Source organism: Myotis daubentonii, chromosome 19 (assembly GCF_963259705.1).
Source record: "Myotis daubentonii chromosome 19, mMyoDau2.1, whole genome shotgun sequence".
Taxonomy (NCBI): domain Eukaryota; kingdom Metazoa; phylum Chordata; class Mammalia; order Chiroptera; family Vespertilionidae; genus Myotis; species Myotis daubentonii.
In genome coordinates, this window is record NC_081858.1 from 16,229,031 (window position 1) to 16,255,191 (window position 26,161).

The window sequence follows — 26,161 nt, forward strand, 5'->3', positions numbered from 1 at the left end:
GAGGGGTGGGGACTAAACCTTCCCCTCCGCAGGGCACCGAGCTATGGAGATGCCCGCGCAGTACTTGGCTCGGTGTTCACCTGGGTGCCTCTCGGCTCCCTTTGGAGCCCGAAGACGGTCCCCGGCCTCGGGGAATCCTCAGTCTAACGGAGGGCTGCGCCGTGGGCGCACAAGCTCCGAATGGCACCGGTGCAGCGGGAATTGGGGGAGGGAGGCGGGCGGGGAGCGGGAAGAAGGGCTTCCCTGCATAAGCTACCCAGGTGCCTCTGGCCAGCAGCCGGGCGCTGCGGGCAGAGCTGGGGGGAGGAGGGCGGGCGCCGAGGGGCCCTTCTCCCCGAGGCCGCGGGTCTGCCTGGTGGGCCCAGGGCTCATCGGCCAGCTGCTGCCCAAGTGGTGACCCCGTGGGCGCCCGCGAGCCCACCTGCCTCGGACCCCGGGGCCCAGGGCGGGGCGCAGCCTGGCACTTCCGGGGGCGGGGCAGTGCCCTGGCCGCGCCTCACTTCCCCTCGGCCCAGCGGGCGGGCGCCGGAGCTCACACTGCACCGTCCATCGCCCGCACCGCCTGCACCGCAGCCCGCCCCGCGCAGGTGAGCGCCCGGAGCAGGTGCGGGGACGGCGGGGAGGCCGCGGAGCAGGGCGGGGTCCAGGGAGGGAGGCCGCTGTGGGTGGGCAGGACCCGCGTCCCGCCCTCTGCCCCCGCGCTGGACCCAGCCCCGCGCAGGGCACACCTGCCTGGGATCCAGCGCCTCCCTCCCTCCAGCCCGTCCACCCGCTGCCTCGGGCACCCCGGGCACCCCGAGCGGGAGCGGACGCGGCATGAAAAGGGCCTCCGGGGCGGCTGTCACTCACCATCCGGTCGCCCAGAGGCTGGTCCAGGGAGCCCGCCCTGCTGGACCCGGGAAGGCGGGCCTGGCCGGGCGGTGGCTTCTCCCTCTGACTCCGCAGCCTCTCCCTCTGCCCTCCCCACGGTCTTTATGGCCGCGCTCCCGCAGGAACGTGGCTTTCTTAGGGCAGCGACCTGTGAGGCATTCCCTCCAGAGTCATTCAACCAACATCTGACATGGGCGGGGCACCGTGGAAAGTGCTAGCGACACCACTGACCCGGACAGATTCCGCCCTCCTCCGGGAAATTAGAAACCAACGCCCACCCTTAGGGAGGGGGGGCTCTGCAGCTCACCCAGGGGGCGCCCCGGGTCCGGAATCACCCACCCTCCCAGGAAGTCGCGTCTAGGTGTTTTTCAAGCTTTTGAAAAATTGCCCAAGTCGTAAGTGTCCGTCTTACCCAGTTTCCACACTGAACTTTTCCTGTGCAACCTGCATCCAGAACAAAGAAATAGTGCTCGCTCTCCAGAGGCCTCCCACACCCGCTTCCAGTCTCTGCTTCCGCCTGGCACCACCACTGACCTGCCTGCCAACCCCAGAAAGTAGTTTCACTTGCTTTTGAACTTTCGGTAACTGGAATCCCATGTCGTGTCCTTTTTGTGCATGGCATGTGAGAGTCACCCACGCTTCCTGTGTCAGGGATCTGTGGCTTCTTACTGATGTGTAATGCTGCACCGTGCAGACAGACCGCAGTTTATTTCTACATGCCACCCGACGCTTGGATTGATGGACATGGGTTTTGGTTTGGGGGGTCCGCCCCCTGCGTTTGGGGTTATTGTAAATAGCGCTGCGAAGAATTCTTGTGTTTGTCTTTCGGTGTAAGCACTTATGCTGGGCTTGTTCCTAGAGGGAAGGTGCTGGGTGTGTACGGTGTCAGCTTTCTATATGGTGCCAAACAGTTTTTCAGTCTGCTCCCCACCAATTTACATGTCTCCCTGCAGCGTGTGAGTTCCTCTTCCTCCACATCCCTACCAGTACTTGCTATTGTCTCTCTTCCATAGAAGCCATTTTGCTCAGTGTGTGGGTAGTGGGGTTGCTTTGAGGGTGTTTTCGTTTTCTTAATATATTTTTATTGATTTCAAAGAGGAAGGTAGAGGGGGAAAGAGAGATAGAAACCTCAATGAGGAGAGAGAATCATGGATCGGCTGCCTCCTGCACGCCCCACACTGGGAATCGTGCCCCCAACCCTGGCATGCGCTCTGACTGGGAATCGAACCGTGACCTGGTTCCTAGGTTGAGGTTCAACCACTGAGCTGCACCTGCCAGGCTGCACTGAGGTTTGAATTTGCATTTTACTGATGACTAATGCCTTCTGCATATTTTCATATGTCTGTTGGCCATTTGGAGGTCCTTTTTGTGAAGTGTCTGTTCAATTCTTACACCCATTTTTCTAATAGATTTTCTCTTTTTCTTACTAGTTTGTAAGGGTTCTTAAGTATTCTGAATGTGAGATATTTATTGGCTATGTAATTTTAAAATATCTTTTTTCTCTCAAAAGATTGCCTTTTCACTCTCGTAATAATGTCTTTTGATGAACAGAAGTTTTTCATTTTAATGTTGTCCAATTTATTGTTTTTCCCTATGGTTGTATTATTTAAGTACAATTTGAAAAGATATTTTGCTTCTGGGGTAGGGGTGGAGCATGAAATGGGTGAAGGGGGTCAAAAGGTACAAACTTCTAATTATAAACTAAATAAATCATGAGGCTATAATGTATAGCTTGAAGATATAATGTACAATATAGTTAACAATACTGTATTATATATTTGAAAGTTGCTAAGAGAATAGACCTTAAAAGTTCTAATCACAAGAAAGCAAAATTGTAACTGTGGCGATATAAGTAGACTTACTGTGACAATCATTTCATAATATATGGATACGTAAAGGGTATGTCAGAAAAAAATATTGCTAAGAAAAACGTCATAGATTTTACTGCCTATGTTTTCTTCTGGGAGTTTTATGTTTTCAAATCTTACATATAAGTCTTTAACTCATTTTGAGTTTATTCTTGTGTATGGTGTAAGAATGTGGTTTAGTTTTATTTTTTTAAAATATATTTTATTGATTTTTACAGAGAGGAAGAGAGAGGAATAGAGAGTTAGAAACATCTATGAGAGAGAAACATCGATCAGCCGCCTCCTGCACACCTCCCACTGGGGATGTGCCCGCAACCCAGGTACATGCCCTTGACCGGAATCGAACCTGGGACCTTTCAGTCCGCAGGCTAATGCTCTATCCACTGAGCCAAACCGGTTTCGGCAGTTTGCTAATATTTTGTTGAGGATTTCTGCATCTGTGTCCATCAGGAATATTGGCCTATAATTTTCTTTCTTGGCAGTGTCTTTATCTGGTTTTAGAATCAGGATAATGCTGGCCTCCTAAAATGAGATTGGGAATCTTCCCTCCTCTTGAATTTTTTTGGGATAGTTTAAAGAGGATAGGTGTTAATTCTTCTTTGAATGTTTGGTAAAATTCACCTGTGAAGCCATCCAGTCCAGGATTTTTTTTTTTTTGCGGGGGGGAGGAGGGAGTTTATGACAACTGTTTAAATTTCATTGGTTGAAATCAGTCTGTTCAGATTTCCTGTTTCTTCTTGATTCAGTCTTTGAAGATTGTATGTTTCTGAGAATTTGTCTATTTCTCCCATATTATCCAGTTGTTGACATATAATATAATCCTTTGTATTTCTGTGGTGTCATTTCTGATTTTGAGCTCTCTCTCTCTCTCTCTCTCTCTCCCTCTCTCTTTCTCCGTTAAAGATTTATTAATCTTGTTATCATGTTTATCTCTCCAATGAACCAACACTTGGTTTCATTTATCTTTTTTTGTTGTTTCATTGAGCTTTTGTAATTTTTAATTTAGACTCGATTTCATTTGTTTCCACTCTGACCTTTATTATTTTCTTCCTTCTACTCACTTTGAAATTTGTTTTTGTTGTTTTTTTAAGTTCCTTTAGGTGTAAGGTTAGATTGTTTATTTGAAAATTTTCTTGTTTCTTGAGGTAGGCCTGTATTGCTATGAATTTCCCTCTTAGGACTGCTTTGGCAGTGTCCCATAGATTTTGGGTTGTTGTGTTATTTTCATTTGTCTCAAGGTATCTTTTGATTTCTTTCTTGATCTCATTGTTAACCAATTCATTGTTTAGTGGCATGTTATTTAGCCTCAATGTTTCTGTGTTTCAGGTTTTTTCTTGTAATTAATTTGTAGTTTCATACTATTCTTGTTGGAGAAGATGCCTGATATGATTTCAGTCTTTTTAGATTTATTGAGACTTGTTTTGTGTCCTAACATCTGGTCTGTCCTGGAAAATGTTCCATGTGCACTTGGAAAGAGTGTATATTCTGCTTCTTTGGGGTGAAATGTTCTGAAAATATCAATTAAACTCACCTGGTGTAATGTGCCATTTAAGGTCTCGGTGTCCTTGTTGATGTTCTGTCTGGAAGATCTACCCATTGATGTCAATGTGGTGTTGAAATCCCCTACTGTGACTCTATTACTGTCAACCTCTCCCTTTATGTCTATCAAGATTTGCTTTGTATATTTAGATGCTCCTATGTTGGGTACATAAAATATCTTCTCTGCTTGGAAACTATGTCTCCCAAATCTCAATATGTGACTATTACTAAATCTTGTAAAGATTAAAGCATATTTGAGAGTAATAAATAGCTCCACAGCCTCAGCTGTGCAAGAACTGAAAAGTAACAAGGAAGATGTGGGGTTTTAGGCTCCAGGAAGTAGCCAGTGTGTATGGCTAATGGGACTTAACCTGCTGTCTTGCCCAATTATCCTCTGTCAACGATGGTATTGTTTCCTGTGTTTAAACTTTTCCATAATGTTAGTCACCAGGGCTTCTACCAACCCACTTCCAGTGGCCTGTGCTGTTGGGCAACTGGATTTTTCTTTTTCTTTTTTAAAAAATATATTTTATTCATTTTTTTTACAGAGAGGAAGGGAGAGGGAGAGGGATGGAGAGAACATCGGTGAGAGAGAAACATCGATCAGCTGCCTCCTGCACACCTCCTATTGGGGATGTGCCCGCAACCAAGGTACATGCCCTTGATCAGAATCAAACCTGGGACCCTTCGGTCCGCAGGCCGACGCTCTATCCACTGAGCCAAACCAGCTAGGGCTGGACTTTTTCTGAACCAAGCAATAAAAAAAGGCAATTACTCCAAATCAGCACGTATAGCTGGAAGGGCAAGTCATTTTATAAAATGGAAAACTGAAACTTTTAACTCTACATCTATTGAGTAGATTAGAGTATTCAATTAATTTTTAATCTTTAGGCTATCATTAAAATATCAAACGATTCTCCAGTGTAAGTATTTGACGGCCAAATAACACATTTAAAAATCAAACAAAACTGAAAAATACTCGAATACTATAAAAACCAAGTGACAACCGTTTACTACTGGGGGAAAAGGGATATACTGGATGGTTGAGCCGAAGATGTCGACACACAGTAATCCCTAAGCAGGAAAAGGATTTCAAAACCTGACTGTGGCTGTCAGGCGCCAGCCCAGCACGAGGCTGTCTGAAACCCAGAGAATGTTAGCAGGGGAAGGAACACAGAAAGATGTTCACCTGCCCATGTCCTCTTGGCCGGGCTTAGCAGCTAACTGCTTTTCTCTTTCAAGTATATCTCTGACTCCTGCACCATGCCACCTTCTCCTCCTGCCCCCTTGTTCCTGCAGTTTTAAGTTCTTTTTTTTTTTTTTTAATATATTTTATTGATTTTTTTACAGAGAGGAAGGGAGAGGGATAGAGAGTCAGAAACATCGATGAGAGAGAAACATCAATCAGCTGCCTCCTGCACACCTCCCACTGGGGATGTGCCTGCAACCAAGGTACATGCCCTTGACCGGAATCGAACCTGGGACCTTTCAGTCCACAGTCCGACGCTCTATCCACTGAGCCAAACCGGCTGGGGAAAGTTTTTTTTTTTTTTTTTAACGTTGGTATATTTTCATGAATCAACAGTCCACTCTCTTATCTTACAGTCATCAGCTTCACGTAGGGGTGTTTAGCATTTAACAGTGGAAAAGCATTATTGTCCAATGTGGGATGCCGCCCTTTGCATTTTGAAACCCCTTCCTTCAGTGTGTCTAATCTAAGTTTCTTCTATGAAAGTTCCCAGAGAGTTTGTTTTGACTTTGCTGATTCAGCAAAGAGTGAGGTGAGGAAGCAGCCCTCTTCCTGTTGCTCCATAGCTGGAGAGCCAAGCGCTCCACCAGGCCTCCATCTCTGGCTCTGGCTCGGACCCGGGCAGGCTCTGCCCCACAAGGAGTCACCCCCAGAAACCTAGGCTGAGAAAACCTCTGCCGTCAGGAACATCCTGGGCATTGCGGTGGGAAGAGAACATGGGAAGTCGCCCATCCTTTGCATTTTCATGTACATTTAGAAGCAGTTTGACAATCCCGCCGCCACCCCACCCCCCAAACCACAGCCCTTCTGGAACGAGGGACAGCATCGATCTAAATATTAGTTTGGCAAAAACTGATGACACTATTGAGTCTTCTTCTAAACCATGAACATAGTATATATCCCTCCAGTATCTAGATGATTTTAAATACATACTGTCCCACTGTTTCCTGAGCACAGTGTGCCATATACCATTAGTCCGTTACATAAATTATCCCATAATCTTCACAACAAGGCTGAGAAGCAGGTTCTGGTATAATTGCCAAAGGCCACAGTTAATGAGAGGGGAGAACCCAGGCACTGGGCCTGCACAAGCTGCAGTCTCTTCTCCGCTATGCGGCCTTGCTTCTCTGAGCTGACAGCTGAGGGCGGGAGGAGGGGCTGGTGAGAAGGAGGGAGAGAGGGAGTGGTGGTGGGCGGATGGAAGAAGTTATCCAAGGGAAGGCCGACGTAGAGGGAAAGTTTCTCGAGGCTTCTTACGTGTGTTCCCTCTCTTCTGCTCAGCATCTGCCTACCTGGATACAAAATGATTTGTCCACATAGCAATCGTGCTTCTCCCATTTCAGCATTTACACCGGACGTCCCTGTAAAGAGCTGCCTACCAGCTGCCCTTCCCCAGCTGCCGGATGCCCTCCAGGCCAGGTGGAGCGGAGAGCCGACCCTGCTGGTCATGCCGAACCCATCTGTGAGTCTCACCACACCACACAGACTTGGGTTTATCTCCTCAGCCCCAATCACAGTGGCATCTCTCCCATGTGGGTTGAGGGATCGACAGTGAAACTCTGTCAGGCAACAGGAGAGAGAGACCATCAGAGCCCACCCCTGGGGTCGAGAGTAAGGTAAGTGACTCTCTCTCTCTGTCTCTTGCAGGATGGCTGTCCCATGAGGTCAAGACTGGGTCTCGTCCCTTCTCCCACGTTACCAATGCCTGGTCTCATGGGGTTAGTTTTGAACCTAACACGATGGCCTCATCCACCCCCCTCCCGGCTTCTGGCGCCAGGTCTAAGAAGCCTTTGGCCAAGATGGCTGGTGAGTGAAAGCAGGCTCCTAATGCTGTTCTCGCTTCTGTGAGTGGTCCTCAGTATCCCTAGTGGTGAGGCGGGGGCCTGCCAGGCCCAACCCAGGGGAGAGGTGCAGGAGGCTGACGATGGGGGCTCCTGCCTTGGTTTTGGTGCCTGAGGAGAGGAGGCGTGCATCCCTGGGACCTTCAGTCCTTCTGGCTCAGCTAACTCTCCTAGCTCGAAAACCATGGTGCTGAGTGCCTCACCTTGTGTGTCTCTTGTCGTCTAAATCTTCCAGAATCATTCAGAGGAAGGGGCCAAGCAGAGAGAGAAAACACATCCATCTCCGGAACACCAGACTCTCTGTCCCTACCAGAAGCTGGGGAGCTGAGCTGAAATCATTATGGAGTACTGACAATATACCAGACACTGCATGATCCCAGTTAATCTTCAGCAACTAAAACGAACCCATTTTCCAGATGAGGAAGTGGAGACGTAGTCTGACTTGCTTAAGACCATGCAGAAAGCCAGCAGGTCCATTCAGGTCTCTGTTTGACTCCAGAGTGTAGGTCCCCAATCACCAAGCTCTGTGCTCCCTGGGGCTCTGAGCAGTGGCCCTCTTCCATACTTTCCTTTTCCTTTTAGCAACAATCTAGGGTTGCTCAGGGCCAAACAGATGCTAGTCCCTCCCCCTCTTTCTCTTCCATAATGGCTGGCCCACCTTCCTCCAGATCTGATCCCCCTTCAGTGCTAAAAATGAGTTTGGGGGCTTGCTGATCCTTCTAGCTTCACGTAGCTCTACTCACAGACTCACAGATGGTCCACTGGTCAAGTCTAGAAGTTCTGGGTAGGGTAGGCCCACCCAAGGGCCTGGAGCAGGGCACGGCCGTCTTTCACAGTCAGGCTGGTAACACCGCCAGGGTTCTCCCCCCCCACCCCCCTCATATTGTTATACCAAGGATTTTTTTAAAATTTAGGTATAATTGACATACAACATTATATTTGTTTCAGATGTATAAATGATATAGTATTTATATATTGCCAAATGGTCAGCACAGATTTAGTTAAGATCTGTTACCATACAGACAGAATTTTTTTTCTATTGTAAACACTTTTAAAATCTATTCTCTCAGCAACTTTCAAATATGCAATGCAATATTATTAACTACAGTCACTTGCTGTAGGACTTATAAAACTGTCAGAGTTCTTATGTCTTCCCCAAAACTTTTTTTAAAAAGTATCTTTTTATTGGTTTCAGAGAGGAAGGGAGAGATAGGGAGGGATAGAAACATCAATGATGAGAGAAAGAATCATTAATCAGGTGCCTCCTGCACACCCCCTATTAGGGATTGAGCTTGCAATCTGGGCATGAGCCCTGACCGGGAATCAAGGCAGGACCTCCTGGTTCATTAGGTCCACGCTCAACCACTGAGCCACACCAGCCGGGTGGAAAACTTGTAGGATAGTGGGAACTTCGGGCAGGTCCTGAGGATGTGCAGAATAGCCAGGCAGTAGGTCTGAGAGTTGGGCAGTACTGGCCAGTGCAGGAAGGTGGGCAGGTGCAGGAAGGCCGGGGGATTCCTGGCCCCATCTCCCCTCTATGGCTGGAAGGAGGCGGCCTGGTGAGAATTAGGCCTGAGCAGAGTTTCTCCCGCAGGCTGGCTCAGGCAGGCACTGTCCAAGAAGCCCAAGGAGAAGCCTGTGTCCCAGGAAACCGCCTCCAGTCATGCTCCACTCCAGCGCTCGGATGATCCCCCATGCCCCGGCCTCAGCTCCTCTGCATCGGCTGAGTCTCCCACTGCCCTGCCACCTGCACTGGAGAGCACCTCCTGCAGCAGCAGTGGTGGGGGCGCAGCCAGCGGCAGCAGTGATGGGGGCGCCGCCAGCGGCAGCAGTGGCCGCTGGAGCAGGGACTACGACGTGTGCGTGTGCCACAGCGAGGAGGACCTGGCGGCTGTGCAGGAGTTGGTGGCCTACCTGGAGGACAGCCCTGCCAGCCTGCGCTGCTTCCTGCAGCTGCGGGACTCCGCCCCGGGCGGCGCCATCGTGTCCGAGCTGTGCCGGGCGCTGGACAGCAGCCACTGCCGCGTGCTGTTCATCACTCCCGGCTTCCTGAGTGACCCGTGGTGCAGGTACCAGATGCTGCAGGCCCTGAGCCAGGCCCCGGGGGCCGAGGGCCGCACCATCCCCCTGCTCGTCGCTGGCCTGGCCAGGGCCGCCTACCCGGCCGAGCTCCGCTTCATGTACTTCGTGGACGGCCGGGGGCCCGACCAAGGCTTCCGCCAAGTCAAGGAGGCCATCCTGCGCTGTAAGCTCTGTGAGGAGGGGATGGTGGGGGGGGGTCAGCGTCGATCTGCTAGGCCTTCAGGAGGCGGCCCTGAAGCCCAGGAGTTCAACACGCAGGCTCTGAAAGCAGTGTGCTTCTTGGGCAGTTACCGAACCCCTCTGTGCCTGGGTGTCCTCTTTGGGACACGAGAATGATGCCGTGTGCCACAATCGGTATATACACTAAGTACGTGTTCAGAGCAGGGCTGGGCACATGGAAAGTGCTCATGACAGGCACCTATCAAGGCCTCAGGAAGTCTTAGCCATTGTTAGCATTCCTTCTGTGAGTTTCTCTCACGCAGGCCAGGTTGGAGGAACATCTATTTATGTATATAAAAGCCTAAGTGACCATTATGACCAGTCGACCGCTTGACCGGTTGCTATGACCCATACTGACCACCAGGGGGGCAGAGGCTCAAGGCAGGAGCTGCCCCCTGGTGTTCAGAGCACTCCCACAGCCAACCTCCCACAGCTGGACAACTTCCGGCGGTCCCTCCCCCTGGCCAGCCGGCCCTGATCTGCCCGATTGCAGGCCAGGCCCAGGGACCCCACCTGTGCACAAATTCGTGCACCGGGCCTCTAGCGGTTTAATAAGGCAAGAAGACGTGTAAAATAATGGGGGAGAATTGCCTCTGATAGGGGGAGGACATTATATTACAGGGGGAAGTAAAACAGTAAAAAGTTAGAAGAGCCCTGGCCGGTGTGGCTCAGTTGGGTGAGCGTCCTCTCGGGCACCAGAAGGTTGTGGGTGTGATTCCCCGTCAAGGCACACACCTAGGTTGCAGGTTCAGTCCTGGTCAGGGTGCATACGGGAGGCAACCAATCTGTTTCTCTCTCACATCGACATTCCTCTCTCTTTTAAAAAATAAAGCCAATAAAGACAGATTTTTTTAAAAAAAAGAAGAGGTGGAGACATGTTGGGGGAGGGTGACAAGCCCTGTGATTCTCTTTGGTCTCTTTCAGATCTGCAGCACATCAGCTGACACTCTGCCATCACCGAGGGACCCAGGAAGCTGGCACAAGCTGGAAATGAAGTGAGCGAGCACAGGGCCTGGACCCCACTGTGTGACAGGGTCCAAGGAGCCAGAGTTGGTAGCGATTTGTATGTGATGCCGGGATCAGATTGCCCAGCGGGCTTCCATTATTGTGGGCTCCTCAAGAAGGCCCTGAAGAAGCTGGGGACTCCCCTGGAAGGCGCTGGGGAAGCTGGGGACTCCCCCAGGAAGGCCACGAGGAAGCTGGGGACTCCCCAGGAAGGCCATGGGGAAGCCAGAAAGAGTTGGTAGAAGGTGCTGATACCAAGATGACCACCCGTGTTTTGCCTCCTCCTTATGGGACGTGAGTCTGGCACATCCCTATGTCTTCTTCCCCTGGGATCGGGCTCTGGTGTAGAGACGCCTTCCTCCTGAACAGGTGGCTCACCTGGTGAATCAGCTAGAAGCCTAGGGGGCATGTTTGTTTATTCCTGTTGCCGGGGAAACCCTGGGACAGCTGTCAGGAGGAAGGCACAGGTGTGGGTCTCTCACCCTCACACTGCTGCCTTCTCTTCCCCTTCACTCACTTTAGAAAGCTACATGGACCTGCACTCAGCACCGTGCTGTATTTATTTTACTGCGTGCAGGTCATGAAAGACTCAACTCTAGAAACCATTCTGAATTAGACTAGAGAGGACAGGGGGCGGGCGGGGGGGGGTAAAGAGAAGGAAAGTTCGGACCTTTGAAGTGGGATCAAAAGCCCGCCCACGCTTTGACATGTGGGGCCGCATTAGGGGTCTGGCTGGAGCCCATGCTTTGCAGTAACTTCGTCACCTCTGCACCGAGAGAAACCAGCATTTTTCTCCTGCCAGAGGACTGTGTGCCCTTGTAGGCCAGGCAAGGTTCCTTCATCAGTTCTCAGTAAAAGTTGATTGTTGAACCGAAATCAATCTCATTCCCCCAATGTGTACTATTGTGCCTCTTCTCTCACTTCCCCCTCCTTTTACTGAAAAATATTTATACATATATTATATATATTTGTAATTGAGATACGATTGGCATATAACATTATGTTTCAGGTATATGAGTCGATATTTGTATATATTGTGAAAATTTTTTGTATTGTTAACTATGAATTATTTTATTACACACAACAGGGCTAAAGCATACTGTCGTGTACACTCACGTACCTTCCACCCAGCTGAAGAGGTAAAACGTTACCACCCCTAGGGTGTTCCCTCTGTGCCCTAATTTTCTTCCAAATTAGTTGTGTTAATTTATGTCCTTACCACTTGTGTATGAGTTCCCACTGTTTGATGTTCATGCTAACACTTAGAATGATCAGATTTGAAAATGTTTGCTAATCTGATGGGTGAAACCTGGTATCCTATTATCATAATATTCTTGTTTTCCTTCTTATCTTTTTTTATGAAGATTTGGTGAATCCCCATATGTCCAATGCCCAGCTTCAACAATGACCAACCCAGAGCTAAGCTTATATCAACACTAGAGGCCCGGTGCACGAAATTCGTGCACTGGGGCGGGGGGGGGTCCCCTCAACCCAGCCTGCCCCCTCTCACAGACTGGGAGCCCTCAGGGGATGTCCTACTGATGGCTTAGGCCCGCTCCTTACTATGGTTTTTAATAACCTTGATAACTTATAGGTCAGTCCTTTCTACTCTGCTTTTTCATCAAAACCACTTTGACATTCCTTTCTTCTTTTATAGAAATGATTTTATTTGTCAAGTTTTAGGAAAATGCCTGGTTTTTGTTTGTTTTGTTTCTCTACTGGGCTGACATAGAGTTGAGAGATTCATTTTGGAAGAATAGATTTTTTTTTATGATATGTGTCCCTTTTTTGATGCTTTAAATGTATTTCAATAAAGCTTTATAATCATTCTCCATGTCAGTCAGTCGCATCTTTTATTCAGTTTATTCCTTAGTACTTCATATTTTCTGTTGCTAGTGTAAATATCTTTAAATTATATTTTTTATCTATTACTGGTAGAAAGTATTGCAATTCATTTTGCACACTGATCTGATATTAAGCAGACTGCTGAACTGTTTATTCTCTAAGACCACAGACTTTATTGTTTCTATAAAGACGATCATAAAGTTTGAAAACAGAAACTTCCTTGTTTCCTGGGCTGCTGCGGACCGCCAGTAAAATGCTGAAAGTGGCCATAGCAGCCATCTTTGTCTCCTTCATGATTTTAAAGGGAATACTTCAAACATTTCTCCATGAAATGTGATATTCGATGTAGGTTTTTGGTTTGGTACTTATTTTTTAACAAGTTGTAACTGTCCTGCTGTTTCTAGTTACTTACCTTGAATAGGCTTTACATTTAGTCTAAAATGTCCACATTTGATTTCAGAGAGGAAGGGAGAGGGAAAGAGAGAGAAACATCAATGATGAGAGAGAATCATTAATTGGCTGCCTCCTCCACGCCCCCTACTGGGGAGCAATCCTGTAACCCAGGCATGTGCCCTTGACTGGAATCGAACCCAGGACCCTTCAGTCCATAGGCTGACTGACGCTCTATCCTCTGAGACAAACTGGCTAGGCGGCCCCCCCCCCTCCTGCCCCCGCACTGATTTTTAGAGGGTAGGTGGAGAGACAGCAAGAGAGAAACATTGATGTGAGAAAGACTTATTGATTGGCTGCCTCCTACACACGCCTTGACCAGGGCCTGGGGTCGAGCCTGAAACCCAGATATGTGTCCTTGACTGCAGTCAAACCTGTGACCCTTCAGTCCATGGGTCCATGCGTCCATGCTCTAACCACTGAGCTAAACTGGCCCGGGTGGATATTTTATATATTTTTTAATTGATTTTTTACAGAGAGGAAGGGAGAGGGATAGAGTTAGAAACATCGATGAGAGAGAGACATCGATCAGCTGCTTCCTGCACACCCCCTACTGAGGATGTGCCCACAACCAAGGTACATGCCCTTGACCGGAATCGAACCTGGGACCTTTCAGTCCGCAGGCCGACGCTCTATCCACTGAGCCAAACCAGTTAAGGCTATGGATATTTTAATCAGAATTATAACTGCGCTGATAAATTTGCCACTAATGAATAAATTTCTCCACACTATCTCGCCTGTGCTCACCCTAAGGACCACTCCTGTTTCTAAATACTGTCAAGCTCATTTCTGCTTTAGGGTCTTTAGCATCTGATACCTTCTCCCCCTGAAATACATTTTCCTGGCTGTTTCCTTCTTATCATTCAAGTGTTTGCTCAATGTCACCTCCTGAGAGGGCAGCCACCTGTGACCACCTTATCTAAAGTCCTCCCTGTACCCAGAGACTATCACATTGCTCTGTTTATTCTATAAATAACGCATTAATCGTCACCTAAAACGATCGTATTTGTTTACCTCATCTCTATTCGAATATGAACTCTATGAGAGTAGAGGTCTTTCCTGTCTTATTCAGGATGGACAGTGTCTGGCAAATAGAAATGGAGGCCCAGAGAGAGTAAGTGACTTCCCCAAAGTTGCACAGCTAGTCAGTGTTGGAGGCAGACTTCATGGCTCCGAATTCAGAGCTTTTTGTTAAAACATAGCTACTCTTTCCAGGTTCAAGAAAAGAAACAAACAAACAAAAAAAAACCTGGGTGGAGGGAGGAGACAGAAAGACAAAGAAAAGAGAAAGGAAGCAAGAAACGGGGAGGAAGGAAAAGGAAGATGAGCGTGCACACCTAGACGTTTTCAGATCCGGGCCTTGTCGTTATTTTAAGCAGGTTTTGCTACTGTCACTTACACTCGGGGCATTTTGTTCTAGTGTTGCATACAGTTTATAACCTCCTACTGAATGGCCCCAGACGGCGAGGGATGAACCCAGGAAACTGTGAATAAACAGCAAATGTTTCTGGTTGAAGATAACTCCTCCAGAGCCTAAGCTTCCCCTACTAACTGCGCTGCTTCAGGAAACAATTAGCCTTTTATCCAACTCGATATATAGGGTGTCCTAAAAAATGCATACACACTGCCCCCCGGGCATGGCTCGTGGTGGAGTGTCCACTATGAACCAGGAGGTCACGGTTGGATTCCCAGTGAGGGCACGGGTTTCAGGCCCCAGTTGTGGGGCGCGCAGGAGGCAGCCCATCAGTGATTCTCTCACATCATTGACATTTCTATCTCTCTCCCCCTCTCTGAAATCAATAAAAACATTTTTTTAAAAAAATAAGATCGGCTCAACTGATTGGTTTTATTTGTTTATTTTTAATATATATTTTTATTGATTTCAGAGAGGAAGGGGAGAAAAGCATCAATGATGAGAAAGAACCATCCACAGGCCACCTCCTGCACGCCCCCCAGTGGGGACCGAGCCCGCAACCCGGGCATGTGCCCTTGACCGGAATCGAACCTGGGACCCATCAGTCCCCAGGCCCATGTTCTGTCCACTGAGCCAAACCAGCTAGGGCTCAGCTGATTGGTTTTATAAGGACTTGCTTCCATGTTAACTAATCAGTGCAGCACTGCTATGGCCCGTCTAAGGACTCGCTGCCTCCTCTCCTCCTCCCTCTGCGACCCGTCATCTCAGTCCCTTGGCTGAAATCGGTCCCCCGGAAGGTCGCCGGGGTCAGCGCCCGGAGCATGCCGGGAGTTGTAGTAGCGGCCACTCGCGCAGGGGGGCGGGGCGGGCCGCGCCGGGGTCTGCGCAGGCGCGCTCTCCCGTGGGCAACATGGCGGACGCGGCCCCTCCGCCGAGCAAGAGGAAGCGCGAAGTGGCCGCCGCAGGGGAAGACGCCCCCGGCACAGAGGACAAGGAAGCCAGAATAGCCGGCGTTGGGAATGGCACCGCTGCCCCTGCCCACCTCCCTTTCTCCGGCTTCAGAGTGCAGAAAGTGCTGCGGGAGTCCGCGCGGGACAAGATCCTCTTCCTGCACGGCAAGGTAGCGGCGGCGGCCCTGGGCGGGGGACCGGGTACCGCCGCCGGGGGGCGGATCTCGTGGGCCTCTCGGCCGGGAAGCACCAATCGCATTACTCGGGGGTGAGGGAGGAAGCGCAGGTCTGCAATGCTTTGGGGGTCGGGGGGAGGATGGAGAAGACGCGGTCACCCGTGGAAGTGGGGTCTTGAACACGTGCGGCTGATTTTCCTAACCCCTCCCTTGCAAAAGGAACCGCTGGCACTGGTAGGGTGTCGGGCAGGTGAATCATCCCGTCCGTGTTAAATGTCCCAAGTCACTCACCCTGTGTCCATCCGCTCTGTAAAGGTGCTGGGAACCCAGCCGATGTGGCCGGCCGCCTTGCTCCCTCCGGGCCCCCGGGGCCGGCAGGAGACGGACGGTAGGACACCCGAGCCCTGCCGTACAGGACTCCAGCCCCGACAGAGGAGCAGGTTATGAAATGGGTAATTCAGGGCCACCTGCCATGCGCCGGCAGGCCAGCCCTGAGCTGGGTGTAGCGATGAAGGTTCCCAGCCCTGATCTTCAGGGGTGCAGAGGAGCTTGGGGGAGACACCTTCCCACCGCCGCCGGCCGGGAATACACGTGCTCAGCCCCCCAGCAGGGCCTGGGGAGAGCCCGGAGGCCAGCCTGTGACTCGGGAGGAGGCCCAGCCAAGGGCAGGCCCTGGGGTTCCCCAGCACTCCTTCCTCGCGGGAGCTCTCACTTTGGGAGGATCACGGGGGGCCTGGTCCTCGGCATCCATGCTTCTCTCTGGGCGTCTCTTGCGTTTTCACCAGGTTCTGTCTGGGTCTCAGCCTGCAGCACCGCTTAAGACAGCGATGGCGAACCTTTGGAGCTAGGCGTGTCGGCATTTTGAAAAACCCTAACTTAACTCTGGTGCCATGTCACATCCAGAAATTTTTTGATCTTTGCAACCATCGTAAAACAAAGATTTATATTTTTTGATATTTATTTTATATATTTAAATGCCATTTAACAAAGAAAAATCACCCAAAAAGATGAGTTCGAGTGTCAGCTCTGACACGCGTGTCCTAGGTTCGCCATCGCTGGCTTAAGAGGTTAGCCCTGAGAACGTTTGCGTTTCAAGGGGTTCGTGGGGATGCCCGGATTCTAGTTTCCTTTTCAGTCCTGACTGTTCAGGGACCTGGGGCGATCGCAGACCTCTCTAGACCTCCGTGTCTTCGTCTGTGAAACGGGGAGAATTTAACAGAGGCCCCTGTGAGCTTAAAATTGAAGACAGCCCAGAAGCTTCCCATCTGTGAGAGCAGGGGTGGGGAACCTTTTCTTCTGCCCAGGGCCATTTGGATATTTATAAACATCATTCCCCGGCCGTACAAAATTACCAACCTAAAAAGTCGCCTGTTTAAAAAAACCACAACAACTAGCCTGCTATATTTGGTCAGGCATTTAATGAACTCACCGGTAAGCCGTGGCAGAGCCAGACCAAATGATTTAGTGGGCCTCATGGCTGGGACGCTCCCCACCCCGGTTTTAGAAGGAAGGATTTAGGTCAGTGATGGGGATCCTATGACACGTGTGTCAGAGGTGACACGCGAACTCATTTTTTTGGGTTGATTTTTCTTTGTTAAATGGCATTTAAATATATAAAATAAATATAAAATATAAATCTTTGTTTTACTATGGTTGCAAATATCAAAAAATTTCTATGTGTGACACGGCACCAGAGTTAAGTTAGGGTTTTTCAAAATGCTGACACGCCGAGCTCAAAAGGTTCACCATCACTGATTTAGGTTAATGATTTCTCCCCTGGGAGGAGAAACAGTGCCATTGGCTAGACTTGCGGGGAGAGAAACTGCAGGGAAAGGAAATCCCAAATGTTGGGAATTCAGAGGCCCTGGCGGGGGGGGGGGGGGGGGGGGGGAAGGGGGGTGTTTCTGCTTCTGTTCTCCAGGCCTCATGGGGTGTCTCCCCCCACAGGTGAATGAGGCCTCTGGGGATGGAGAGGATGCCATTGTGATCCTGGAGAAGACACCATTCCAGGTGGAACAGGTGGCCCAGCTCCTGACGGGCAGCCCCGAGCTCCAGTTGCAGTTCTCCAATGATATTTACAGCACCTATCACCTGTTTCCTCCGAGGCAGCTGAGTGGTGAGCAAGTGGCGGCCGAGGTGGCTGCCTGTGGGGAGAGCAGGGTGGTGGGACATTAGGGAGGGGTGGCTACTCCCCATAACTGATTTGCATATTCTAGTGCAATAGTTCTCAGTGGAAGGAAGAGGGCATTTTGGCCCCCAGGAGACATTTGACAATCTCAGAATGACAATTTTTGGTTGTCAGAATTGGGGAGGTGGGGGTGGCTGCTGGCACCTGGAGGGTAGAGGCCAGGTATGCTGCCTAATGTCCTACCTAGGAAACACAGGATGGGCCCCCACAACCAGAAATGGCCGTAGAGTCAAGGTTGAGAAACTGGCTCTGGTGTAGTCTGTTCTGAGGAGGAAGTGTGACTCATGGGAGAGAACAGGTTCATCTACTAACTGAATACTAATGGATGTCAGCACTTACTAAATCCTTACATTGAGCTAGCCACCATTCTCAGTGCTCTTCATCTATCATCATATTTTATCCTCAGAATAGCCTTGTGGTGATAGGACTTTACAGGGGAGGGAACTGAGGGTTTGGAAGGTTGAGCAACTCGGCCAACATCACACAGCCAACAGGCACCCGAAACACAGATCTCCCAGTAGCTGAGGACTTGCTCACCACACCTGGTGAAATGAGCAGTGTGCTGGGTCACTTCCCTAAAGGAACTCACTTTCTAGTAGGGGAGACAATGCGTGTGATTGAGGGGGATGGACTTGAGAAGGACAGGAATGCAAGGGTTAAAAGACAGAGATTTGTGGGGGAGTTTTGTTTGTTTGTTTGTGTTTCCTTTTTTTTAGAGAGAGAAACGTTGATGTGCAGTTGCCTTTCATAGGAGCCCTGACCCAGGATTGAACCTGCGACCTGGGTATGTGTCCTGACTGGGAATCGAACCCACCGCCTTTTGGTGTAGGGGACAGTGCTTCAACCAACTGAGCCACACCAGCCAGGGCCAGAGATTTGTTTTTGATTGCAAGTATTTTTATTTTTATTTTCTTTCATCTTCACTCAAGGATATGCTTTTCATTGATTCTAGAGAGAGGAAGGGAGAGGGGGAGGGAGAGAGAACTATCGATTGGTTGCCTCCCACATGCATCCTGACTGGGCATTGGACCCGCAAGCTGGGTACATGCCCTGATGGGAATTGAACCTGAGACCCTTTGGTGCACAGGACGATGCTCCAACCACTGAGCACACCAGCCAGACACAAGTATAATTTATTGAAAAGAGGGAAAAAGAAGAATATTCCATGCCAAAAGCCAGGCATGAGGTGAACTTCCTCTTTCTATCACTAGATTGAGTAGGCCGCTTTGTCGGAAGTGTGAGGGAGACTGGTTGACCTTGAAGTACCTCTTGACCAGGAAATGCTGGGATCTGCTTTGCAGCACATACCCATCTGCCTTTTTATTTGCCTTCTGGCATTTAAGAACAGTTTGGCTTTACGGATATCCTGCCACAGCCTTTCTGATAGATTTAGTCTTTTCCGCACCCCACGAAAGGGTGCTGTTGTTGGCCTTTGGAGATATATGTGAATACTTGATGTGAGACAAGCAAAGCTTCACAACTGCCAGCAAGACAGCCTGGTCCTCCATTGAGGGGAAGCCAGATTGATTGGCTCAACTTGACAGAAATGGACAGCTGTATTTACTTTCTCGGGCATGGACCTTTAAGCAAATAGATCCTTCAACTCGGAGAGGCAGAAGCATGACAGAAGGCACTGTCGCCAGATGGGTTCTGGGGTGTTTATTCTGCTGTCACCCCTTCCCCTGGCCTCCCTGCACCCCTGCATCTACCCTCCCCAACCCTCAGCCAAAATGAAGGTCTCCACAGAGCAGCTCTGTAGAATTCACAGCTTTTTCCTATTTTATTTTTCCAGTGCTTCTCTGGTGTTGCACAAAGTGATGATGGCCCCTCTTTATCTTTGTCGTTTTTTCCCCTTAAATTAAGTCGGGAAAGGGACAGTCAGTTATCCGTTCACCACAGGCCCTCTTCCCCATTCGGAGCCCCAGAGTCTCTGCGTTTTCCCCAGCACAGCCCGCTCCCACCGGGCGCCTCAGATGTTAGCTCCTTTCCAGCGCTGCCTTCTGAGCATAAGTGCTCGCATGCATGCAGTGTGGTCCACTTTGTTCTCCCTGCCCAGACGAAGTCATAACAGTTTGTTCCGAGCTGTCCTCTCTCTCTTCTTGTTTAGCTATGCATCCTGTCCCTGGATGCGCTTCTTGGCAAACTGTGGACGGGCCAGAGAATAAGTGTTTTAAGCTTATGAGCCACAAATGGCCTCTGTCACATACTCCCTTTCTTAATTGATTTTTAGAGAGAGAAAGAGAAACATCAACTTGTTGTTCCATTTATTCATGCATTCGTTAGTTGTTTCCTGTACGTGCCCTGACTGGTCATTGACCCCAAAACCTTGGCATATCAGGACAACGCTCAAACCAGCTGAGCTACCCGGCCAGGGCTCTCCTTTTTCTTTTTCTTAACGCCTTTAAAAATGAAAATACTGCTCTCAGTTGGGCCAGGTTCGACCTTCTGGCCAGTTTGTCAACCCCTGGTTCAGATTTTTGCCGCTCAGAGTGTGATCTGTGGACCACAGTGTCGGTATCCCCTGGGAGCTGCCAGGCACACGGAATCTCGGTCCCCACTGCAGACCTCAGAACCTGCACATGAGCAAACCCCCAGGGGACTCATGCACGTTAAAATGTGAGGGCACTGGCCTCTAATCATCACCTGTGTGCGGGCGATGCCCATGTTTACTTCTCTACCCCTGACCTTTCCAAGAACCCCAGGCTCACACTGGAATGAACGCCTCCTGGGCGTCTCCATTGGGAAGTCTCAGGTACCAGACGGCAGGAGGTGAGGCTCCGGTGCGCTCTGCATGTCGGCGACTTCGCACGTGCTGAGTAGTAGCTGCCGTCCTTACTCTGACGCGCTGGGCCCTCCGCTGGGCACTGGAGCTTCAGAGATGAGTGAGACACGTCTTTGTCCTCACCGTCTTGCTATGAAAAGAGGGAAGTAAACTCAACAGGGCTTGGTCATTGCCTGGCCGTAGGGAACCACGGTCTTGAGAGTTGGGGCTTGTCGGACCGGTTTCTGGTCGTTGGCAGCCAGACCCGTTGGCAGCCAGACCCGCCTTAGGTGCTCAGTACATGGCTGCTGAGGAGTAAAGCCACAAGCTGACCAGTGTTCTTTCCGGAGGACCAAGCACTCCGCAGCCACGAGGGGGCAGCATTGCCAAAGCATAGCCGGCTCCTCGGCTCCTTTGGCCTCCTGTGCCAGAGCCGTTCAGTCCTGCCTCTCCCATCTCATTCTGAGTCACCAGCTCTTCCCACTGCCAGGGGGGCCTTAAAGTGCCCTCCACAGCCTCAGCCCTCTGAACCCCTGCACAGTTGCCCCTTGAATTTCCCGGCTTTCTCCAGCTGCTTCTCTAGACCTTCCCAGAACAGGAGTCTGGGGGAGCTCCCCCACCCCCATTTCTGAGCTGGTCGCTCTCCTTGTTTCTTCTGGTGTTTCTCTGGTCACTGGCACATTTCTCCTTTAGCTTGGAGGTTTTGCAGTCTTCTCCTTTATCCCCTCCAATCTCAGCTGGCCACGAGCGGCTACTCCCCCTCCATTGACACAGGAGAGCACGGGCATCCGAGGCAGGCATGCGGGGTCCTGTCCCAGCGCTAACACTGACCAGCAGTGGGAGCCGAGGCAGGCATGCGGGGTCCTGTCCCAGCGCTAACACTGACCAGCAGTGGGAGCCGAGGCAGGCGTGCGGGGTCCTGTCCCAGCGCTAACACTGACCAGCAGTGGGAGCCGAGGCAGCGTGCTGTTCGGATTTCAGCGTCCGGCAGGGGCTACGCAAGCCTCGGGGCAGACATGGCTGGGCTGGGATTCTGCTCTGCCCTTTACTAACGGTGAGGGGTTGGGAAGTTTCTGTGCTCGTGTGACAGACGAGCGCCTGGTGCTGCGCTGGATGCCATGTGGGTTGGGAGTCCATCAGGTAGCATCGCTGTCTGGAGCCCTGTGGTGAGGCAGACGGCCAACCAGGAAACAGGTCACCGTGGCCCTGAACGGGAGAGGGCTGTGTGGGCTGGACGTCCAGGAGCCTCTCTGGAGCTGACTCCCAGGCTGAGACCTGGAGGATGGGGAGGAGCCAGCTGTGCAGAGAGCTGGTGAGGGGCGAGGAGAATGTCCTGGGCTGAGGGAATGGCCCGTGTTCTGGGGGAGGAAAGAGAAGGAGAAAGGAGGCCGTTGTGTTGGGAGCCTGGAGGGGCAGCTGGTATCCATGGTGTGGGGTGCCGATGAGTTTGGGGAAGTACTTGTTAAACTTGTTTAGCAACTGAACATACCTCAGGATGATTGCGGCAAAAATAAGAAGGAACAATTTTTTTGGTGTAGCCTCTGCCCACAGTGAGAAAGACATTTTACATCGTCACCCAGTACCTGTGAATGAATACACAGGTTTGCAAAAACAACCCTACCCTTACTTTGTGGGATGCTCTCTAGTTTTCTAACTTAATTCCAGTCTTGTGTGTTTCCCTTTTTAAAAAATTCTAGTCGTAGCCTTCTAAATGAGTTTCATCACCGCTGTCATGAGTTAGGACCATTGGGAGAAGGCGTAGAAGGCACTTAGCATGCGGTGGGTATTGGACGTGTTAGTCATTTTCTATTACTGTTACGCCCTTAAAATTCTATGAGCCTTAAGTGGAGCAACATATGCAGCATATGGAAATGCCAGCCCTGACCATGGGCAGGTGTCCTTTCTTCCCCCTGTGGCCATATGGCAAATGTGAGGACCGGGTGGGCCGGACGGCTGGCATCTTAGTGCTGCTTCTGGCCAGCAGGCAGGGCAGAGCCTGGCTCACCTCCTGCGGCTTCCGCTCTCACGCTGTCAGGCCCATGCCTATCAATGGAGCCCTTTCACTGAGACCTCTGTTCCCTCTTACCGGGGAAGAAGGGGGAGACACTAGGGAGAGCGGTGTGACTCAGAAACCCAGGCTGCGTCTAAAAAGGCCAATTGTTTTCCCGATGGAGAGCAGGGTGTGGGATCTCAGGTTCAGAGGAGCAGAAGGCATCTGTGTGAACGAGGCCAGACGGGCAGGGCAAGCCTGGGAACCGCTCCTCTCTCGGTTGTAGGGCACTCCCAGGACCTGGGCGACAGGCAGGGCTTTCCTCCTGTGCTCTTGGCAGAGGTGAAACCCGGACCTGAGTTTAGAGCGCGGACTTCTTTGGGAGGAGATTTTAAAGACTAACTGTTCCCATAGGAGTTTTCCTGGCAGCCTTGGTCATGATTAAAAACAAAACTAGTAACAACCTGGATATCAACTCACAGTAGAATAGATAAGGAAATTGAGTTGTTTTCCTACACTCGGCTGCTTCTCTGTTGCAGTGAAAATGAATGAACTACAAGAAAAGGAAGACACAGAACACACACAGTGTGATTCCTGATAAAGTTGAAAAGCAAGCAGATCTAAACAATATACCGCTTATGGTGCATGCGTACATAAGAAAACTAGGAAGACAAAAAAAGATAAGATTTCTTGCCCTAACTGGTTTGGCTCAATGGATAGAGTGTCGGCCTGCAGACTGAAAGGTCCCAGGTTCGATTCCGGTCAAGGGCATGTATCTTGGTTGTGGGCACATCCCCAGTGGGAGGTGTGCAGGAGGCAGCTGATCGATGTTTCTCTCTCATCGATGTTTCTAATTCTCTATCTCTCTCCCTTCCTCTCTGTAAAAAATCAATAAAATATATTTAAAAAAAAAAGAAGATTTCTTAACACCTGATTCAGCAACATGATCATCTCTGGTGGGGGTGGGGCAGAAAGGACATTGAAGTCCTGGTAATGTTCTGTTTCTTGGACAGTGTGCACCATGCGTGTGTAGTTTAAATTTTTATTTTAGGTCTTTAAACTGTGGCATATTTTATATTTAAATACACAGGCACTATACATATATACAAATGTGTATCTATGTGAATACACACATGTTTTATATGTACAACATAATTCCCAGGGAGAATGGGCACGTCCTTAGAGAACTTAGATTATTTCCCCACTAAATTGTAGGTTCTACTCACTCTCAAGTTTGGCTTCTAGTCCCTGTTGTTGAGAGTAAAAGTGTTGATGCAGGCCTTGCTCTTGGTTTTGGGCGTTAGGCGACCTGTTTGTGCACACCGCCTTTTCTCTGGGGCCAGGAGGCGGGGCCTGGCCCTTTTCCCTCCAGGGCCACGGGAGCGGTGCTGTGCCGAGTGTCCTCCCGGACAGTGCCAGCCCTGGCACGACGTGCAGTGTGGGAGGCCCTCCAACAACTGCGGGGGGCCCGGTACCAGGCTCTGCGGGCCCCACTCCAGCACAGACTGGCACAGGCCTCACCCCATCTCGAGGGTGTCCTCGGCAGGCCTCCCCTGGCAGCTGAGCCGAAGAACAAGAGTCCTCTGAGCTGTGACCAGCAGGGAAAGCCTTGCCAAGCAGGTCAACGGCCGAGCGAGTGAGGAAGAGCGCCATTGTCATCTAGCGTGAGAAACTCCCCAGATGTGGCCGGTTCGTGACACCAGGGCAAGTCATGGACTTGCTCAGAGAGTCCATTGCTCTGAGCAGAAAGTGTGGAATCCAGTGGCTGGCTAGCCTGCCTCGGGGCATCTGGGTCCTGTGAGATGAGAGTAGCTCAGGTTTGAGTGGAGCCTAGAGGCTCTGTGCTTACCTAGAACCACTCATCAGAATTGCTAAGGAGCTTTCTCGAACACAGAATCTGTACCCACTGAATTATGTGCCCGGGAGCATTTATCAAAGTCACACCAATCTGCACTGAAAGGCTGCCGGTTCGATTCCCGGTCAGGGCACATACCTGGATTTCAGGTTCCATCCCCAGTCGGCTATCGGTCTGTCTCCCCCCCCCCCACCCCCCCCGCCCCCTCTCTCCCTCTACTCTTCCTCTCTCTAATCATGTCCTCGGATGCGGATTTAAAAAAAGAGGCCACGCCATCACACGGTCAAATCGTCAAGTAGCACCGGAGGCCCATGTGGGCGGGACAGGCTCGGGAGCCCTCTGCCTCACACGGCCGGCTCTCCAGGAGCAGGTGCTGTTAAAATCCCCGGGCTAGTGCTCTGGTCGTTTCCTCCAGACGCTGAATCATATGCCTCTGCAGCTCTTTCTTGATTTATCAGACTTTGACATCAAGTCCCCGCTGTGGAGGTGGAAAGGTTCAGCTCCTTTATTCCTCCTTTTGTTGTGCTTTGCGGATAACTGCCTGTTTTACACATTGCAGGTAAGACCCTCCACCAGCAAAAAGATTACAGTTTGCTGAGGGCTCAGGTGGTTAGCGATTTTTAGCAATAAAGTATTTTTTAATGATAGTGTGTAACTGTTTTTAAGACAGTGCTGCTGCACACGTAGTACACTACAGTTAGTGTAAACAGATGACATGCACTGGGACACCAGAAAGTTCTTGTGACTCGCTTCATTGTGATACTCGCTTTATTGCGGTGGCTGAACCGAACCTGCAGTATCTCCCAGGTGTGCCCGTGCCTTTCTCACCCTCCCTCCCTGCTCCTCCCAGTTTTTGATGTTTATATTACTATTCTTAGAATTGCCTCTGGAGTCCTAAATCTACTGCGACCTACTGTCGTTTCGTTTTATCACTTGTCAGGTGAGAATCCCAGAGCCTCCAGCCTTTTCTTCCCACCACCTCCTCGTCCTTTGCTGTTTCCCAACTTACCTGTGGGCGGCACTTGTACTTCACACTGTCAGGGCCTGTTCTGTTGCATAACTGTGAAGTCCTGTGTGCTGTGCCAGCCGGTTGACCCTGAGTTGACACCAGTAAGCAGTGCTCTTGTTGTTGTGACCACGGTAGGGTGTGCTGCTGCCTCGGGCCGAGGCGAGGATCTCAGTGCCACGTACCTGCCCAGCGTGTAATCAGTCCTGGGCCAGGTGGAGGAGAAGGCTGATGTCGAGGGCAAGTGGGTTCGCTTTCCTTACATTCCAGCGGTTCCTCCTGGTCATGCTGCTTTCCAGTTTTTCATACGTGAACCAGGACTTCACCCACTTTTTCAGTTTCTAGTTGTTGTGGTTAAAAGAATAACTGCTTTTACTGTGTGAAGTTGTCCAGACACTTAGTTGGGTAATTCATTACACGGTGGCTGCTTCCTTCCTGAGACGTGTGCAGACGCTGCCTCCCGCGCCCCAGCCTGGGCAGCTGGTCCAGGCATCTCTCTACCCCGACTCCCTTCACCGCTCCCCAGGTGCCATCCACTGCGTTCTGGAGTCCGTGCCTTCCTTTCCTGCTCTCTTCTCCTGTTTAGCTGAAGTGCACTTGTAAGCACTTCTTCAGAAGGAAAAGGGGGAGGTGAACTTTAAATCCTTTTTTTTTTACCCTCACTTTTTTTTTTTCATTTTCATTGTAAACAAGTTATTTATTTATTTATTTATTATTGCTTAAAGTATTACAAAGGGTATTACATATGTGTCCATTTTTTCCCCCCGCCCTAGACAGCCCCCTAGCCTCCCCTATTACCCTCACTTTTGATTGATGGTTTGACTGAATACAAAATTTACTTTTTATTTTCCTT

At 50.3% G+C, this 26,161-nt stretch overlaps 2 protein-coding genes across 6 annotated transcripts in view; both read left to right on the top strand.

Moving 5' to 3' along the window:
* Positions 1-485: 485 nt before the first annotated feature.
* Positions 486-12,502, top strand: TIRAP (TIR domain containing adaptor protein). Of its 4 annotated transcripts, none has more exons than XM_059675808.1 (5): positions 486-587; positions 6,870-6,988; positions 7,174-7,332; positions 8,962-9,612; positions 10,593-12,502. In XM_059675808.1, the coding sequence occupies exons 3-5, from the start codon at positions 7,266-7,268 to the stop codon at positions 10,610-10,612; spliced, it is 738 nt and encodes a 245-aa protein (XP_059531791.1). In that variant the 5' UTR covers positions 486-587; positions 6,870-6,988; positions 7,174-7,265; the 3' UTR covers positions 10,613-12,502. The 4 variants fall into 4 exon arrangements, with proteins under 4 accessions (XP_059531791.1, XP_059531792.1, XP_059531790.1 ...); XM_059675809.1 differs by having other exon boundaries at positions 500-604; XM_059675807.1 differs by having other exon boundaries at positions 514-587; positions 6,808-6,988.
* Positions 12,503-15,253: 2,751 nt separating this feature from the next.
* Positions 15,254-26,161, top strand: part of DCPS (decapping enzyme, scavenger) — a 35,075-nt gene continuing 24,167 nt past the window's right edge. The window contains exons 1-2 of one of the 2 annotated variants that reach the window (XM_059676164.1): positions 15,254-15,502; positions 17,456-17,624. In XM_059676164.1, coding sequence (XP_059532147.1) covers positions 15,293-15,502; positions 17,456-17,624 — 379 coding nt within the window. In that variant the 5' untranslated portion in view covers positions 15,254-15,292. The remainder of the gene's footprint in view (positions 15,503-17,455; positions 17,625-26,161) is intronic. The other variant, XM_059676163.1, reaches the window with a different exon arrangement.